The sequence below is a fragment of the Lissotriton helveticus genome, chromosome 5_1 (assembly GCF_964261635.1).
Source record: "Lissotriton helveticus chromosome 5_1, aLisHel1.1, whole genome shotgun sequence".
Taxonomy (NCBI): domain Eukaryota; kingdom Metazoa; phylum Chordata; class Amphibia; order Caudata; family Salamandridae; genus Lissotriton; species Lissotriton helveticus.
In genome coordinates this window covers 1,788,686,085-1,788,705,118 of record NC_136065.1, presented here as the reverse complement: position 1 = coordinate 1,788,705,118, position 19,034 = coordinate 1,788,686,085, and the positions used below count along the sequence as shown (strand labels likewise).

Genomic DNA, 19,034 nt, shown 5'->3' with positions numbered 1-19,034 from the left:
ACAAATGAGGTTTTCCACAGATAGATCTGTTTGCCACAGTACACAACGCAAAATGGCCAAGCTTCGCAGCCAGATTCCCACACCGAGCATCCAAGGGCAATGCGCTATGGATGACTTGGTCAGGGATATTTGCTTACGCTTTTTTGCCTCTCCCACTAATTCCATTACTAGTTTGGAAGCTCAGACAAATTTCCCTCACACTAATTTTAGTAGCCCCCAAATGGGCTCGTCAGCCTTGGTACACCACCCTGTTAGAACTCCCAGTGGTCCACATCAAAAGCTACATCTCACACCCTGTCTCCTCACTCAGAGCCATGGAGAAATCAGACATCCAAATCCCAGAGAACTCAACCTAGCGATTTGGCTCCTGAAGTCATAGAGTTTGGTTATTTCAACTGTCACCAGACTGTATGAATATTCTCAAAGAAACTAGAAAGCCTGCTACAAGAGCATGTTATGAAGCAAAATGGAAACGTTTTGTTGTATATTGTAACAACAACAACAATACACTTGATGCTTCTGTACAGAGCATCATTTGTTATCTGATGCATTTACAGCAATGTGGACTAGCTTACACATCCATTTGTTTACATCTAGCAGCCATGACTGCATACTTGCAAAATAGACAACTTGTCTCTGTTCAAAGTACCAGAGATTAAAGAATTCATGTAAGGATTAAAAATGGTGATAACACCGAGAATTCCTCCTGCACCAGAGTGGAACTTGAACATAGTCCTTACAAAGCTAATGGGTCCACCTTTTGAACCAATGAACCAATGCACAAATATCAGTTCCAATTCGTATCATGGAAAGTTGCTTTCCTCATAGCGATAACCTCACTAAGTAGAGTTGGTGAACTTCAGGCGTTAACTATACAAGAGCCTTTCTTTCAATTTCACAAAGATAGAGTGGTTCTTTGTACCAATCCTAAATTTCTCTCAAAAGTAGTTTCTGACTTTCATATCAATCAATCATTTGAGTTACCTGTGTTCTTTCCTCAACCTGACTCTGTAGCAGAACGAGCTCCACACACACTTGATGTTAGACATGATATACTTTATTACGTAGAGAGAACCAAAGAATTTAGGAAAACAAAGTAACTGTGTTGCTTTTTCTCCACCTCACAAGGACAATCCTATATCTAAATCAGTTATTGCAAGATGGATTGTAAAACGTTTCCAAACATGTTATGTTAGAGCAAAGAGAGCTTTGTTAGCACCCCCTAAAGCGCATTCTTCTCGCAAAATAGGGGCTACTATGGCCTTCTTGGGAATTATTTCCATACTGATATTTGTAAGGCAGCAACATGGTCTACTCCTCCCACATTCACCAAACACTATTGTGTAGATGTGTTAGCAAGACGATAGGCAAATGTAGGCCAAGCAGTACTTAAAACACTGTATCAAACAACTACAACCACTACAGGTTAGCCACCGCTTTGGGAGTTTACTGCTATATAGTCTAGGCAAAGCATGTGATCTACAGCTCACATGCTTCAAATGGACAATGTTACCCAGTAAGCATCTGTTCTTGGCATGTAGAGCTGTAGATTCACATGTGCTCACCCACCCCCTTGGTCTCCTGTAGTTGTAGTTCTTAATTCACATTCATACGCATGTATATCTCCATTCTACTCATACTAACTCCAATATCACTCTCTGCAGGAAAATCAATCTGACAATGGAGTCGATGCCCATGCACAATTTCACCGAAAGGAGTCCCCTACCTTGTGACCGGAAAGACTTCTTTGAACAAAAACAACTTGCCAACATCTGAACCCAACACTAGATGGTAGGAGTATGCAAAGCATGTGAATCTACAGCTCTACATGCCAAGAACAGATGCTTACTGGGTAAGTAACATTATCCATTTCTGCCCGTCCCTTGATTGATATACTTTCTTATGCAGATGGCACTCAGCTGGTCATCTCCCTCGAGCAAGACAGGGAGGATGTTAAGCAGCGATTTATCTCTTATATGAGAAAAATCACCCTTTGGATGTCATCAAACTGTTTACAACTGAATGGAAATAAGTCTGAGATTCTACTCTTTGGCAAAGCTCATCTACTCAGGACCGAGGACTGGTGGCCTAAGGAGCGTGGCCCGGCCCCCTCTCCTAGAAGCACTATGAGGAACTTGGGCATCCTCTTTGATGATAAGCCATAGATGATAACCATCCACATGTGGCATGTGTTATGGGACAATTTGCTTCTGAAGAAGATTTTCCAGTGGCTGCCACTGGCCTCTCGCAACACCCTATTCTAGGCCCTGATTATCAGTTGCCTGGACTATGAAAATGCGCTTGTGGTAGCATCAAACGCATCTCTCCATGCCAAGATGCAGGTTGTTCAAAATACGGCAGCCCAACTGATTAAGAAACCGCCACCAGGCACCCCGTTGGCCCCTCTGCTCAGAGCCTTAAATTGGTTTCCTATAAAGAGAAGACCAATTTTCAAACTACTCTGCTTGACGTATTATGCTCTGGCAGGTAAGGGTCCTAAATACAAATTGACACCCTATCATCCGTACAGAAATCTTAGATCAAGGAACCACTTCCTTCTTTGCCCTGGACGTAGCCGCACATCCAAATTCAGAGGGTGAACCTTTACCTTTCTGGCCCCACACCACTGGAATTAACTGCCATTTGTCAACAGAGCTTGCCCTGACTTTGTAGGCTTAAAAAACAGCTTAAAACCTGGCTGTTTTAAACACTCGCTCTAAACTTTTCCACTACCTCAGCACCGAGTTGCCCTTTTTGGGATGAGTTGTGCACTATATCAAATACTCAGTAACATAACAGAACATTGGCTGCACCTACATTTAGTATATTCTAGAAAACAGAGGTCCTTAGGATAATTGTAATGGCATATACGATAGAATATATATACTTGAATCAGCCATATATCTGGTGGCTCCAGTACCCAGCCGGGCCTGGAGAGTTTTTATTCAAGAAATACAATGGTTTAGGAAGACCACAAAGGGGGCCAAGTACAGCAATTAATAGGGTACAAGCCTGTACCTATTAAAGAATAGCTGACAGACAAATCCAGAGAAAATGTTAGCAATAGAAAAGAAAAAGACATACAATATCAGGCAAGGAAGACGTGGGAGCCCACTGTCCCTCGCATAATTATTAACTGTAAAGCAAGTTCGGACAAACAATTACTGCAGTAGACTAATCACAATGGCAATACTGCAGAATTGCATTTTACTGTCGACGACGTTTCGATCCCCTGGCTCCTAATGAACCGGGATCATCATCAGGACTAGATTTTAAATTGCCTGTTTTTTGCTATTGATGCGCCTGTTGGATTCCGTTCTTAGTACGTGGAATCGTAGCCCTGGTTGTAGGGGTTGAGATTATCAATAATAATCTCAGGCTTCGAATGGTTCACGAAAATTGAAAACCTCCATGGAGAACGGTGCTCCAGGTGTAGACCAGTATCAGCGTTGGTTGGAGTTATGGCCCGCGCGTTTAGTTTCGCGCATCGGTGGTGCTCCAGAGTCGAGCAGTGAATCAAGGGTCAGAGGGCTCAATGGCCAATACAACCGACCCCGCCGAGAATCCTGATGTGGGATGCACCTACATTTAGGCCTGCATACATAGAATTGGCATAATTCCGAGGCTACCTGGGAGTATCGCCGAGCTACATGAAGTTAATTAGCGGACGTTAATCTTCATTGAGCATAGGCTAACCTAAAATATGAATTGATTAGCTTTTTTTTTGTTTTTTTTTGTTTATTAAACAGATGCATGAACACATTTGTTTAATTTTCTGTATATTTTTATTTCTGACTAAAGTATTATTTGAGCACAATGATTGCGCGCGGTGAGTCGAACACGTTATTATGCCGGGGCAACACATTTCTTATTTTATTAAGCGTACAAGTGTTTAAGGTCACGTGGTCCAGTTTGAATTTCATGGCATTATAAAAGAGAGGGGTTTCTCCTGGGTTGTTTACAACGGGCCATCACAAACCTGCATTTTGCGACCAAAGTTTTACAGACAATAAGGACACTAGAAAAAAACACGAAGCTGGTCACAGCGCAGAGATATTGGAAATAATGAGTTGATTGTTTGACACTGGTTTAGTTTATCATAAAAGGATAGCTCAGTTATAGTCCGATACGGTTTGTTAGGCACAGTGTGTTGGAATGCTAAATCTGATAGAGACTTCTAGCTGCAGATTCCTTACCTTTGAATTTCCCATGTATCAGCATGGATCCGTAAACTTTTGCTGAGCAATACCCCTTGGGCGCAGCATTGGGTTGCTCCATTCTGCTCTGCGTAACATCGTAGGCTTCGGGTTATGACGTTGCGGTGCTTATATAGGCGGCACGCGGGCGGCAGTTCTTTTCTTTCCGTGCCAGTTAACTGCTTTTTGACAGGTTTTTTCATGACTTTTGTTGAATTCAAAATTTTTTCACCTTGTGTGCGAGGGATGTCTTCGAGTAAGACCGGTTTCAAGCCGTGCAGTGCCTGTAACCCATATGATGTCTGTCAGCGATTCCCCCACCTCGTCCGTCTCTGGTGTCTCTAGCGTGACCATGGCTCAAAGTCGTGCTCGGACTGCCACGCCATGGTTCCCGACATGGTTCTTGTTGACTCTTTCAAGCCGTAGTTTCCACTGTAGATGCCAGGAAAGGCCATGCTCAGGCATCTTTAGGAGTTCAGATTGGACAATAAAAGCTGGTGCCACCCACAATTCTTGACCGCAGCCTTGTACCAGCTATTTTGACTAAAGAAAGTGAAATAGTTCCTCCCAGAAAGTAACTTCAGGGGTGCTGTTCAAGCCTACTTGCTCTTACATCTGGGAGATGGCAACGCCCTGCTTACTGGCCCTGCTCTATACTGCCGCCCTCAAGGGCGTACTAAATGCTGCAATACAAATTATCCCTGGCCTAAAAAAAATGGACCAGATCATTGCCTTCCTGATGGAACGGCCCTATTTGACCCAACCTGTCTTCAAAATCCAGCAGCATCATTTACAAAGTTATCACAATCAGCTCCCTCACCTATCTGGCTGACAAACTCACAAGTAAAAAAGAAAACAGACCAAATTTGCACCTACGGTCTGAAACAACATCCATGTATCCATTAAAATCGCGTTTAATGTCAAACAACATGAGAGTGTCGTTACGCCAGAATAAGGTTAAGCACAGTGTTTTGAGAAGGGTGCAATCAACCTAAAAGTTCGCAGTGGAGGTCAATTAGGGATTTGTTTCAGGAAGCCCTCACTCACCACCCTGGGTGGTGACATGCTTCATCATCGGGCCCACCAGGAGAAGCCGAATGCTTCCCTGGTGTGCTACAATGCCAGATTACTGCGGAGCAGGTTTTTCGTGACAGTGGTGTGAAGAGTGAATTAAAAAATGCCAGCGAGCTGTACCAGACAAAAAAACTTTTATTCTGTGGTCAGCCGGGCATTAGTTAAAATATATGTGTCGGGAAATTTACCAACTAATGTGTTGGGTATTTCCACTTAGAGTGGGGTCGAGATTTTACTGGGCTTTCATCAGGACCATGTAGCAGTGTACCTCGGTGGTGTAGGCGCGCTAAGGCCCACCCTTACCAGAGGATGTGAAAGTTAAAATTCGGTGTAAAATAAGTGCAAAAAGAACAAACCAGAAAAAGTGAGTGGTCCTTCAGAATTTGAGGAACCTGTGGTCTGAAAGAAAATTGACAAACACACATTGAAGACAACGACATAACATTAATATTAAGGACTGGAAAGTATTTTTGCAGTAACTGATCTCAGTGCACTGTGCTTGGGCTAGTCAATGCGCGTGCCCGTGGTGCCATATAGTACTACATTAGTGCATGAAAAACTGTCCTGGAATACAGACAGTCTCAGGGCATGCATTGAGGCAAAAAGAGATCGATCGCCGACTATCAGAGAAGCTAGAACGACATCACTCGTGCTTCAGCGATCAATGTGCCCGAATGCAGGGTTAGTGATAATAAAGATTAGCACTAATCCACAGTTTCTTGTAAAAACAAAAATTAGGTAGAGAAGTTCTCACTTGTTATTTAAAAGATCCACACTTCATGGGTCTCGGGGAGGGGGGTGGTGGCGACAATGGCACACCCTAGGGGAACATATAAAGGATGGATGCAAAATTAAGGAAGGAACACAAGTTACAGGTTACTTAGCTGTGTGCTGATCTGTGTGATGATCTTACGCCCGCAACGCCAAACACCCGCTCGACACCTAGCGATTCCTGCTACCGGACCCCGTGGATGGGAATCCGGAAGCGGAGACATGGTAATAAGGAGTGGCTTGGTCCTGAAAGGACGAGGCGAGGCCAGCGAGTGGTTCTGCTAGCGTGTGGGCCTCCAATCAGCAGGTAGGATCAGAGCGAGGCTTGGTACATCTGATGCGAGGTGGAGGGGGCCGGTTGTGACTATCGTGTCTGGGCCTCCAATCATAGGAGAGGATCAAAGTGAGGCTTGGAATACAAGCCATCGCTTGGTTGTCAAAGTAACTGTTCGATGTCAGCGTGAGAAAGGCGACAATCAGTAGTCATAACAAAGTTACAAGTGGGGGAACTAATGTCGGAAAGGATAAAACGGAGCACCGAAAGTGTCGGTGGGGAGACATATTCGCACACAGGTATAAAAGTGAAAATACTGATATCAGAGCAGGCTATATTTATTGGTAGTTGTCACCCAGTGGGTGTCCTCAGTGACTCATGCAGAAAACCAAATGTTGGCAACTAAATTATAATGGTGCAATTCTCAATGGAGAGGGGAGATTTATGGCAGAATACTGTCGAATACGGTCTCAGTTGGGGTGAAAACATATTTAACCTAGGTGCCTGATGGGAGGGATTCTTAACGTTTAAGCACCGAGGACCAAGGTATTTGATCATTCAGGCCATGGTTTTGAGTTCCCAATCTATAGACCCAACGTTGTTCTTTTTCGAAAAGAATGCTGGCAGTGTTTCTTTCCGTGGTTATCTGTTCAATTACAGCCCAGCACAGGTCGTTAGGTGTGTGGTTCTGTTGGAGGAAATGTTCACTCATCTTAGTTGTTGACTTGCGGCACCTGATGTTGCTGCGGTGCTCGCAGATCCGCTGTTTCACCTTGCGTGTTGTCATTCCTACGTATCTCTTTAGACACAGACATGTTATTACATACACTACATTCATAGAATTGCAGTTGGTATGTGTCCGCTGTGTCCATATTTTCCCTGGTTCCAGCGAGAGTTGTTTTGTATGCGTCGTCAAATGGCAGGCACTGCAGTTTGAACAGGGAAAGTGTCCAGTCACTGGGGCCAAACCCCATGCATCGGTGACGGATCGTATATTGAACGTATTTGATGCATTCATTTTCGGGCGTGTATGTACCAATGAATCTTTTAGGCTTCTTCCTTTATTAAACGAAAAGAGAGGTTTCTCCCAGGTCTTGTTATTGCTTGTTATAATTTTCCAGTGTTTATTCACATATTTTTTCATTGCATCTGAGATGGAACTATATGTAGTCACACATGTCAGAGGTATACCAGAAGCTTCCTTAACAGTGTCTTCCAGGAGTACCTCTCGGGGTTGGTTTCTGGCGCGTTTGTTTCCTTTGTCCAGGATTTTACTAGGGTAGCCTCGTGATTTTAGTCTTTCAGTGAGGTCTGCAGCTTGGGTTTTGTAGTCCTTAATGTCGCTACAGTTCCTCCTGATTCTAAGGTATTGACCGTAGGGTAGGTTCTCCCTCAAGGGTCTAGGGTGAAAACTCGAGAAATCCAAAAGATTATTCTTAGCTGTAGGTTTATAATGTGTTTTCGTTGTTAAACCTGTACCGCTTACCGTGATGATAACATCTAAGAATACCACTGTCTCTTTACTGGAGTGGTTGGTGAACTTCAAGAACGGGTCTCTGGTATTAATCCAGGTCAGGAATTGTTCAAGGTTGGTCTCATTGCCCTTCCAAATCAGGAGAATGTCGTCAATATACCTTTTCCATAATCCTATGAAAAAATGGTAAGGATTGTTATTAGGTAGGACATGCTTCATTTCGAAGTCATGGACATAGAGTCCTGCGATGCTCGGGGCAAAAGTACTGCCCATAGACGTCCCTGTGCTTTGTAGGTATAGTTGCCCTTGATATTCAAAATAGTTTTCTTTCAATGCCATCGTTGCACATTGAACTATAAATTCCTTTGGTGTCTTATAATTCCACTCAATTGATTCTAGAGCTCTTCTCATGACTCTAAGAGTGTCGTCCTGGGGAATGCTTGTATAAAGACTCTCAATGTCTAGTGTAACTAAGATAATCGAGTCTTCAGCAAAGGTGACTTGTCCAAGCAGTTGGAGCAGATTTTTAGTGTCTTTTAGGTATGTACACGTGTTCTGTACCAAAGGTTTGAGGTAGTGGTCGCAGAAAGTGGAAAGGGGTTCTAGAACTGAGCCGATGCCGGAGACTATCGGTCGTCCCGGTGGTGGATTAACATTTTTGTGTGTTTTGGGTAGAGTATAAAAGTAAGGGATGGTATTCCCGCCTGCCATAAGGAAGGCTGCCTCATGTTTAGAGATCTTGTCATTTTCTTCCGCGTCCGTTACTAGACTGTGGATGCGTGCCTTCAGTTCCGGTGTAGATCTCTAGTGAGGGGAGTGTAGTTAATCCTGTTATCCAATAAAGTGCGGCAGGCATGGTCGTAATCCAAAGTGTTTTGGATCACTGTGCCCCCTCCTTTGTCCGCTGGCTTAATTGTGATTTCTTTATCCGTTTTTAGTTTCTCTAAGGCTTGAAATTCTTGAGCAGAGAAATTCTTAAACTGTGACGTTAAAGGCAGGGATTCCATGTCATTAAACACCGCCTGCTCAAAAGCAATTATTTCTGCGGGGATGGTATGTGGAGGAGGGACAAAGGTAGATTTTAGTCTGAAATTAGTGTCAAAATCTGAAGAGTCGTTGGTATCATCTGGTCTTGCCTCAAAAAAAGCCTTCAGTTTCAACTTTCTGAAGAATTCAGACAACTCACAATGGAGTCTGAATTTGTCCGGTCTGGCAGTGGGGACGAAAACCAGACCCCTCTCTAGGACCTTCTCTTCCGTTGGGCTCAGAGTTTTGTCAGATAGGTTTGTTATTAGACTCCCTGTGCGCTGGTGCCCGGTGTCACTGTTTTGCTGCGGGTATGGTCGCCCACTCGGTCCTCTGTTTGCCAAGTGACTTGTGTGTTTTGGTTGTTCTCTCGTCTTCTTCCCCTGCCCCGTCCGCCTCTCTCTAAAAAAGGCAACTGATGTTGGTTTTGGGGGTAGTGTGGTTGCATATAGGGATTCCACCCCATTAGGGGAAACGGTGGTTGTTGTGGAAACATGAAAGGGGGAGGGCCATTACCTGGTGTACCATATGGTGGCCAACCAGATTGTTGAGTGTGAAAGTTAAATCGACCTCTTCCACCTCTTCGCCCTTTTTTTTTTGGCCATAGTTGCTGGAATTACTACTATTTGACGAATTGCTGTCAGTGTTATCTGACTTGTTTGAATCTCGCCGTGGTGGAGTATAATCAGGTTCTAGTAGGGGTATACAGTTTTGAACTCAAATTTCTTGAGATCTTTCTGAAATTTTGTTATTTTTGACTGCATGAGAGAGTCTTTATACTCGACCAGATCCTTATTAATCTCGTCCAGCTTTTTCTTATAGCCAGTGATCGTTGTTTTGAAATGCGACTCGGTCTGTTGGATTTCGACCATTAGTGCTTCAGATAAACGAAACGCTGTTTTTATGATTAGCACTAGCCAGTCACGAGTGCAGTGCCAGGCTGTCATTTCCCATTCGTTACGAAATGTGGCATCGTTAAGAAATATGCGAGGGGCATTGGTCAAAAGAAGTCCTTTTGGTGCAGTGTTGGTTGATAAGTATTGTTTAAGAATTGTGCCATGTAGGATAGTTCTTATTCGGTCTCGTTTTTGTTCCGTTAGTTTCTCCCATTCTGCGGTGTGGGAAATGGCTTGTGATATTCCTGGATCCGCAAAGAGATTGGGATCAGCTAGTAGTGCATCCACCTCCTCTTCCGAAAAGGTGAGGCCGAAGTTTGCCATAGTTTGTTTAGAAAATTGGTTATGTATGATATACCAATCTTGTATTTTTCTCTCACAGCTGTGCGCTGCTATAACAAATTAGATCAACTAGAGAGGGAGGGAAGAGAAAGACCACTCTCAGTCCCCTGGGTAATAATGTCAAACAACAAGAGAGTGTCGTTACGCCAGAATAAGGTTAAGCACAGTGTTTTGAGAAGGGTGCAATCAACCTAAAAGTTTGCAGTGGAGGTCAATTAGGGATTTGTTTCAGGAAGCCCTCACTCACCACCCTGGGTGGTGACATGCTTCATCATCGGGCCCACCAGGAGAAGCCGAATGCTTCCCTGGTGTGCTACAACGCCAGATAAATGCGGAGCAGGTTTTTCGTGACAGTGGTGTGAAAAGTGAATTAAAAAATGCCAGCGAGCTGTACCAGACAAAAAAACTTTTATTCTGTGGTCAGCCGGGCATTAGTTAAAATATATGTGTTGGGAAATTTACCAACTAATGTGTTGGGTATTTCCACTTAGTGGGGTCGACATGTTTCTGCCCATTTATGTGTAGATTTTACTGGGCTTTCATCAGGACCATGTAGCAGTGTACCTCGGTGGTGTAGGCGCGCAAAGGCCCACCCTTACCAGAGGACGTGAAAGTTAAAATTCGGTGTAAAAAAGGTGCAAAAAGAACAAACCAGAAAAAATGAGTGGTCCTTCAGAATTTGAGGAACCTGTGGTCTGAAAGAAAATTGACAAACACACATTGAAGACAACAACATAACATTAATATTAAGGACTGGAAAGTATTTTTGCAGTAACTGATCTCAGTGCACTGTGCTTGGGCTAGTCCATGCGCGTGCCCGTGGTGCCATATAGTACTACATTAGTGCATGAAAAACTGTCCTGGAATACAGGCAGTTTCAGGGCATGCATTGAGGCAAAAAGAGATCGATCGCCGACTATCAGAGAAGCTAGAACGACATCACTCGTGCTTCAGCGATCAATGTGCCCGAATGCAGGGCTAGTGATAATAAAGATTAGCACTGATCCACAGTTTCTTGTAAAAACAAAAATTAGTTAGAGATGTTCTCACTTGTTATTTAAAAGATCCACACTTCATGGGTCTCGGGAGGGGGGTGGTGGCGACAATGGCACACCCTAGGGGAAGATATAAAGGATGGATGCAAAATTAAGGAAGGAACACAAGTTACAGGTTACTTAGCTGTGCGCTGATCTGTGTGATGATCTTACGCCCGCAACGCCAAACACCTGCTCGACACCTAGCGATTCCTGCTACCGGACCCCGTGGATGGGAATCCGGAAGCGGAGACATGGTAATAAGGAGTGGCTTGGTCCTGAAAGGACGAGGCAAGGCCAGCGAGTGGTTCTGCTAGCGTGTGGGCCTCCAATCAGCAGGTAGGATCAGAGCGGGGCTTGGTACATCTGATGCGAGGCGGAGGGGGCCGGTTGTGACGATCGCGTCTGGGCCTCCAATCATAGGAGAGGATCAAAGTGAGGCTTGGAATACAAGCCATCGCTTGGTTGTCAAAGTAACTGTTTGATGTCAGCGTGAGAAAGGCGACAACCAGTAGTCTGGCCTCGCCTCGTCCTTACCCGGGGGACTGAGAGTGGTCTTTCTCTTCCCTCCCTCTCTAGTTGATCTAATCCATTAAAATCGCACCAACACAACTCCAGTTCAGGAGAGAACTTTAAACTGACCTCTGAGAAACACCACATAATAATGCTGTAGCCACTCCCTCCTCCTCCCAGGATCCTGCTAGCTTTTCAGTTGTTTCTTGACTTTTTCCTTTGACCCTGTTCAGTGCTCTGCTGCCTTTTGGCTCGATTCACTCTATACAAATACCACATACTTACTTAAATTGTTTCATTTGGCATTTTAATGTATTTATCCCTAGAAATAGCGTTCAAGTTGGATTCCTCTGTCCATGTCACTAATGATTCATTTAGCTTCTGCTTTTATTTTTATTTTTTTATACCATAGGAAACATTCTACTAGTGAATGGTACAGCTTGTGGAGAAATAAAAATCACAGATTTTGGGCTTTCTAAAATCATGGATGATGATAGCTACAACTCAATAGAAGGGATGGAGCTTACTTCACAGGGTGCTGGTACCTATTGGTAAGTATGAACATTGATTTGTGTGTAGATTATAAAATTATATTGTATACTATTTTGACTGGCACTTAATTGTGCCTCCAAATTACTGATAGACTTAAAGAAAAAGGGAGAGGAACATAGTTTTAGACATGCGGTTTTCTGACTTTTCTTTCAGCATGCCTCATTCTGTTACAATAATTTCCACGGTCAACATTTTTTAATTTTTTGTATTTGTTTTTATTGTTTATTGCAAGTAAAGAAAACATACAATCAAAAAAGAAAAACATTAATGCATAATATGGGCTCAAGAGTGGGCAGCAAGATACAGTGGTGGGCAGAAGATACTGCAGCAGGTTCTCCAATAAGGAATACATGAATAAATCAATATCACACATATACAGATACATGGGTTATTACCAATACAATTCCAATTTGTCCAGAGCGGGCAATTTATCACAATTTCTAATGTCCGGTCTCTGGTCTGCCCTGCGAGAAGCCCAATCCTCTCCCCTCTGTCTAGATTTAGGCCATAGTATTATATCCAGGACTTGAAAATTTTCCGGAATTTAAGAGGGCACCCTCTCGCCTTATAAATCACCTTCTCGTTGACCATATAGAGATCCAAATTGGACCTCCACTCTGTGATTGTGGGAAGTCGTTGAGCCCCCCAATACTTAGCTATATCCCTCTTGGCTACTACTAACCCTAGGTTAGCCAGCAGCAGCTTATGTTGTGGCAGATCAATATCTGTGGGTATACCTAGCAGGAGAAACTTTGCAACCAGCCCAAGCTGAGCTCCAAGGATATCATTCAATTCTTTCACTATCCTGTGCCAATGGGTTTGGATGTGTCTGCACTCTAAGAGGGTGTGTATATACGTACCACGTTCCGTGTGACAGCTAAGACAGTCCGGGTTATCAGCCCTTCCCCTAGAGTGTAAGCGTGCCCTGTCAAAATAGGTTCTATGTAGGATCTTGTATGAGGCGCAGCCTCAATCCAATCTCTACTTCACGCGTGTGAATGAGGTCAGCTTCCCAATCAATATCCTCCAATGGGCCCGTAGTGAGTTCCCATTTGTCTCTGAGCAGACCAAGATTGTTGGGTATGTTGTTGATTTGTGTCTTATATGTCAAGGAGATGGCTTGGGTCTGGATCTCTTCTTGTAGGAGCCTAACTTCTATGGGGCATATTCTGGCAGTGTCTTCCTGTCCAACCCCTCGGCTTGCTCGGCGTGTTTAAGTCTAAGGTAAGCAGAGGCTTGGGAATTGTGAAGTTGGTATGTAGATTGAAGCGCAACAAACGATGCTAGGGAGCTTATCTCCAACAAGTCCCCTACCTTGGAGATATCTATGAGGTCCCATTTCTTAAAGCCCCTCAATTTTCTGATTTCGGGCGATCTAGCACCCTCCCACAGCGGGGTCTCCCAGGTAGGCTTCCCCTCCCATTTAATCTGCTGTTCCGCTTTCTTCCAGGCCGCCAGCACTCATTGGGTGGCCGGCAGGAGACGCGTACTCCCTGCTCCCCCGTACAGGTAGTGTAATTGAGTGCGGTTTCGGAATTGTAGTCTCTCCAGTCGGAAGGTAGGATGATACCCCGGCGCATGATTCAATTTGTTAATAACTATAAGATGGGCTGCCCTATCATATGCTGTAATATCTGTCAAGGCCAAACCCCGAGTGTATGGATTGTGTTGCAACGTTTGCAGTGCTATTCGTGGATGGGCTCCGTCCCTCAGAAGGAGACGTAGTTCGCTGTTAATGGCAGTGAAGCTATCTTCTGGTAACTTGTGATAGGTATTTTGTAAAATGTAAAGGAACTGGGGTAGTGTTACCATCTTGTACATGGCAGCTCTCCCCATGATGGTCAGAGTGAGTTTCCCCCACCTCTTCACATCGTCCTGAAAGTTCAGAATCACTCGTCTGTTATGCTCTATTCTGGCTACAGGGTCAGTGGTGATATAGAGTCCCAAGTAGGTAAACCCTTCCGTAGAGAGCTGCAAATTGCTTGGGTAGGTGTGCGGTTCCACCGCCCCGCTCAGCGGATATAGGGTAGACTTATTGAAGGTAATCTTGTAGCCCGCGTGACTGCCATACTCTTCAAATATCTGCAATATCTGGGGTAGTGTCTCAATCGGGTGCATGACACAGAGCAGTATGTCATCTGCATATAGTGATATGCGTTCCTCATCTAAGAGCCGGGATTAGTCTACGAAGCCACCAAGTCCTTTGCGAGTTCTAAACAAAGACAGGCCAGTGGTTCTAGGATGAGGGGAGACAGGGGTGGCATCCCTGTCTAGTTCCGAATTGGATTGGCCAGTTCTCAGAAACAATCCCGTTGACCCGGACTTTAGCCTCAGGTGCGTTGTATGACAGTGCCAACCACTCCCGGAACACCACGGTCAACATTTTTGTGATGAAATTAATGAACGTAGATTTATGTCAATGTTTCTTAAAGAAAATGTACCAACTAGAATATTTTAGTGTACTCGCAATATTTAACATCATGATTATAATTAAAATGAAATATTTCGGGTGATCTGTCCTAAATTATTTTACATAAGTGAGGAATTGGCATGAAAGTTTGAAGACCACTGCCATAGTGTCTCATTTCGAAAAGTTAATTTCACACTTGGACCATTAACTTTTCCTTTAACATGAATTAGTTTTATTTGGTGTTTATAAAGTTTAGTGCCACTGCGTAAACACAATTACATAGTTATAATTTTTTCTTCAAATAACCCCTTGAAGATAACATTGACCAAATAGATTAATTTACAAAATCTATAACGTTAAAGTAACTTTGACTGAAAAATCCTCTGTAGACCTTTCCAGAAAACAAACAAACCGTACAATGGGGTATTCAGCAAACATTCTTTATAGATCCAAATTATAATACTGCTTCTTTAAAGAATATAGAAAGCACATAATCATGGAATGCACAGAATTGTCGTGCGTATCAGCTAATGTTACTGCCTGCTTAAGTAATGCGCCCTAAAAACTGCAAACCAGGCAATCTGATAGAGACTTCCAGTTGCAGATTCCTTACCTTTGAATTTCCCAGGCATCAGGCTGGATCTGGAAACTTTTGCTGAGCAATACCTCTTGCACGCGCCCTTGGGTGGCTCCATTCAGCTCCGCGTGATGTCGGCGCCATCAGTTATGACGTTTAAGTACCTATATAGGTGTCACCCAGGCGCACAGATGTCAGTTCTTTTCTTTCTGCACCAGTTAAGCGTCGATATGGGAAAAGCTACCCCTCTGGCGCTTTGTGACAGGTGTTTTCTTGATTATTTTTTTTGTCGAATTCTGAATTTTTTCTAACTTTCTGTGCGAGGATCTCTTTCAGGAAGACCGGATTCAAGCCGTGCGGTGCCTGCTATTACATGACGTTGGTTACCAATTTCCACCTAGTCTGTCCCTGGTGTCTCGAGCCCGACCACAATTCAAGGTCGGTCACGGACTGTCAGGCTATGGCTCCAAAGGCCCTGTGGGAGAAGGCTATGAAGCACCTTGCGGCCTGGCAGTCGACACCGTCCAGCAAGTCTCTGTTGAGGTCCCGATCGATGAAGATGTGGTCACTGGACCGCTCCTGGAGCACAAAGTCCTCTTTGTCCCACTTGAGGTCTTCGGGATACTCGAGGAAGAGGCACAAGAAGAAGAAGTTCAAGCGGACTTCATCTTCACCTCGAATGTCGTCCGTAGACAAAAGAGGTAAGGAGCACTGAAGCTCTAGGCACCGTTCGGGGGAGCCAGGGTCTACTTCGCCCTCGCTCCTTTTCCAGGAGCTGGAGCAACCTCTGCTCGAATTAAAGAATTTTATTCGGCCATGTGCCGCGTATTTGAGCAGGCCGGCCATCTGGTGAGCCTGCGGATTTCGAAAGGCCCCCCAATCCGGTTTGACCCATTGGCCATGGCTCTGGTGGGGTCTCAGGTATCCGATCTGGGGCGACGCCAGTCGTGCCATTGTGACCTCCTCTGGCGTAGGACCCAAAGTCAGTGCCTGTGGCGCTTCTGGTCCCCACCATCAGTGCCAGCCCCAACCTTACCGACGACAACACGGAGTGGGAACGACGTCGCTCGACGCCAATTCCGGTGCAGATTGAACCCAGGCTTTCTATGTTGTCGCCTCAACACCTTGAGGATGTGTTAGGCTCGGGAGAGGAATGGGAGGGGTCTATGGACCCTTTGGAACACCAGGATGACTCTGCAGAGCAGTTGGACGGGTATGGGGAACTTGGGGAAGCCAGTGAACTGGACACTTCTCCAGATACTGGCATGCTATATCTGCCAACTGTGGCTATGAAGGAGAGGGCATGTTATGCGATTGTGGTCAAGAGAGCAGCCAAGGTCCTCGGACTAGAGCTTCCTTCCGTGCAGGTCCGGACTAATCTCCTGACTGAATTGCTTCAACCTGGGCTTCCACCTCCGAACTCCTTTTGCTCTTTAATGAAGTAATAACTGATGTCCTTCTAGGTATGTGGACCAAGCCTAGCACAGGGGCTCCTGTGAATGGGGCAATAGCACGCCGCCAGCGCTCAGCTCCGGGCGCCCCAAAGTTCCCTTCCGCCCCTCCGGATAGGGTATCTAAGAGGCTGGATTCTTTTGGTAAGAACAGGTTTTCTTCCTCCAGCCTGGCATTGCGGTCGGTGATACTGCAAGCTTTTTACCGCATGCTTTTTGGGCTGTTTCTCCCACTCCCTTTGGGAGACGGTTGCGCAAGTGCTAACACAAGTCTCTCAAACAGTTAAGGACGGAAGAGATGCAGCAAAATTCACCATAAGGTGTGGCCTTGATACGACTGATTCGCTGGGCAGATTGATTTCCACAACAGTGGCCTTGAGGCGCCACACCTGGCTTAGGACAACTGGCATCTCAGGCGATGTCCAGGCAAATTTGATGGACATGCCTTTTGATGGAGCCAGTCATTTTGTAGAAAAGGCCGATTCGGCCCTAGTGAGGATCAAGGACTCTCGAGCTACAGCAAGATCCTTGGGCCTCTATACTACTACTCGTGGCCAGTCTACCTTTCGCCCCTTTTGTGGCAATGGAAGAGGTTTCCAGCCAAGTCAGCCCTATCCCAGCCACCGTCCTGCACAGGCTTCCCAAGCCGTGCGGGGACGTGGACATTGTTCATTCTGACCTATGAATGGCATCCAGAAGTCGACGGCCACCCTGCCCTCGGCAGCCACAGCCTCCAAGCACTCCTAGTCTGAATCTGCAAGACCACACCACTCCAGTTGGCGGGAGAATCAAGCATCATCAAGTAGGTCTTGCAGATCATTCAGGAGGGCTATTCTCTACTTTCCTTTCTTTTCCGCCTCCCATTCTGCCAAATCAGGAACGGCTGACAGAGGATCATTTGTAATTGCTCCAGGAAGAAGTTACAGCTCTCTTGGCCAAGGGAGCTATACAAAAGGGTCTCGGTTTCAAAAGTAGACAGTGGCTATTATTTCCGCTTCTTTCTGAATCTGAAGAACAAAGGATTGTGGCCCATTTTTAGATCTTTGAACCATCAATCTCTTCCTCAAGAAGGAGAAGTTCAAGATGGCTCAAGTCTTGTTTGCCCTAGACTAAGAAGATTGGATGGTAGCATTTTACCTGCAGGATGCTTATTTTCACATCCCCATCCTGCCGGGCAACAGGGGTTACCTGCAGCTCAAGGTAGGCTACGAGCACTTAGTTTACCGTGCGCCCATTCTGCCTTACCAGTGCCCCTTGGGTGTTCACCAAGGTGATGATGGTGGCGGTGGTCGCAGCTCACCTGCGCAGGTTAGGAGTTTGTCTTCCCCTACCTCGATGACTGACTGTTGAAGGCATCCTCCCACCTTCAACAACGGCAGACCTCCTACATTCACTGCAGTTCTCTATCAACGTTCCAAGGCCACACCTGACTCCTTCTCAGACGCTCCCTTTCGTCGGTACTATTCTGGACACAGTGCACTTTTGGGCCTATCCTCCGGAGCACCGAGTCCAGGATATTCTGGTTATGATTCAGATGTTTCAGCCTCTATCCTGGATTTCGGTGAGACTGACTCTGAAGCTGTTGGGCTTCATGGCCTCCTTCATCCTGTTGGCAAAGCATGCCAGGTGACGTATGCTGGCTTTGCAGTGGAACCTAAAATTTCAGTGGGCGCAGCATTGAGGAAATCTCACCCACAGGGTCCAGATCTCAGAATGAACTGGGTGAGATCTGCTGTGGTGGTTTACGAAATGCAGTTGGGTCAACTCCAGACCCCTCTCCTTCCCCAACCAGATCTCGGTCGTGACAGATGCGCTATTTCTGGGATGGGGCGGCCATCTGGGAGAGGTGGAGATCAGGGTCACTGGTCTCCATCGGAGTCGGAGCTCCACATAAACTTGGAGCTTTGAGCGAATCGATTGGCATTGAAAGCACTTCATCCCTCTGTCAAGGGGAAGTTAGTGCTGGTGTTCACAGACAACACCACTGTCATGTGGTACTGCAACAAGCAGGGCAGGATGGGGTCATGGACCCTTTGGCGAGAGGCCCTATGTCTCTGGACATTACTGGAACAGCAGGGCATAACCCTGGTGGTTCAACACCTGGCAGGTGCTCTGAACACCAGGGCAGACAATCTCAGCTGTCGATACTTAGTGGATCATGAATGTCATATCCAGTTGGAGGTGGCGCAAGGTCTCTATCAGCAGTGGGGAGAACCTTGGTTAGATTTGTTAGCCTCCGAAGAGAACGTGCAGACTCAGCAATACTGTGCGCTGGAGTTTCCAAGGCGGCTATCGCTTGGCAAAGGCTTTCAGTGCAAGTGGAGCTCAGACCTGGTGTACGCCTTTCCTCTATACCACTCCTGTCCAGGGTTCTGATCATCAGCGACTAGGCCCAAGTCATCCTTGTAGGTCTGGACTTGGCGAGGAGAGTCTGTTATCCAGCG

The 19,034-nt window shown here is 45.5% G+C and overlaps 1 protein-coding gene across 2 annotated transcripts in view; it reads left to right on the top strand.

Moving 5' to 3' along the window:
- TLK2 (tousled like kinase 2) overlaps positions 1-19,034 on the top strand; it is a 1,564,653-nt gene that overhangs the window by 1,348,563 nt on the left and 197,056 nt on the right. For both annotated transcript variants that reach the window (XM_078645098.1, XM_078645097.1), the window contains one exon: positions 12,013-12,151. In XM_078645098.1, coding sequence (XP_078501224.1) covers positions 12,013-12,151 — 139 coding nt within the window. The remainder of the gene's footprint in view (positions 1-12,012; positions 12,152-19,034) is intronic.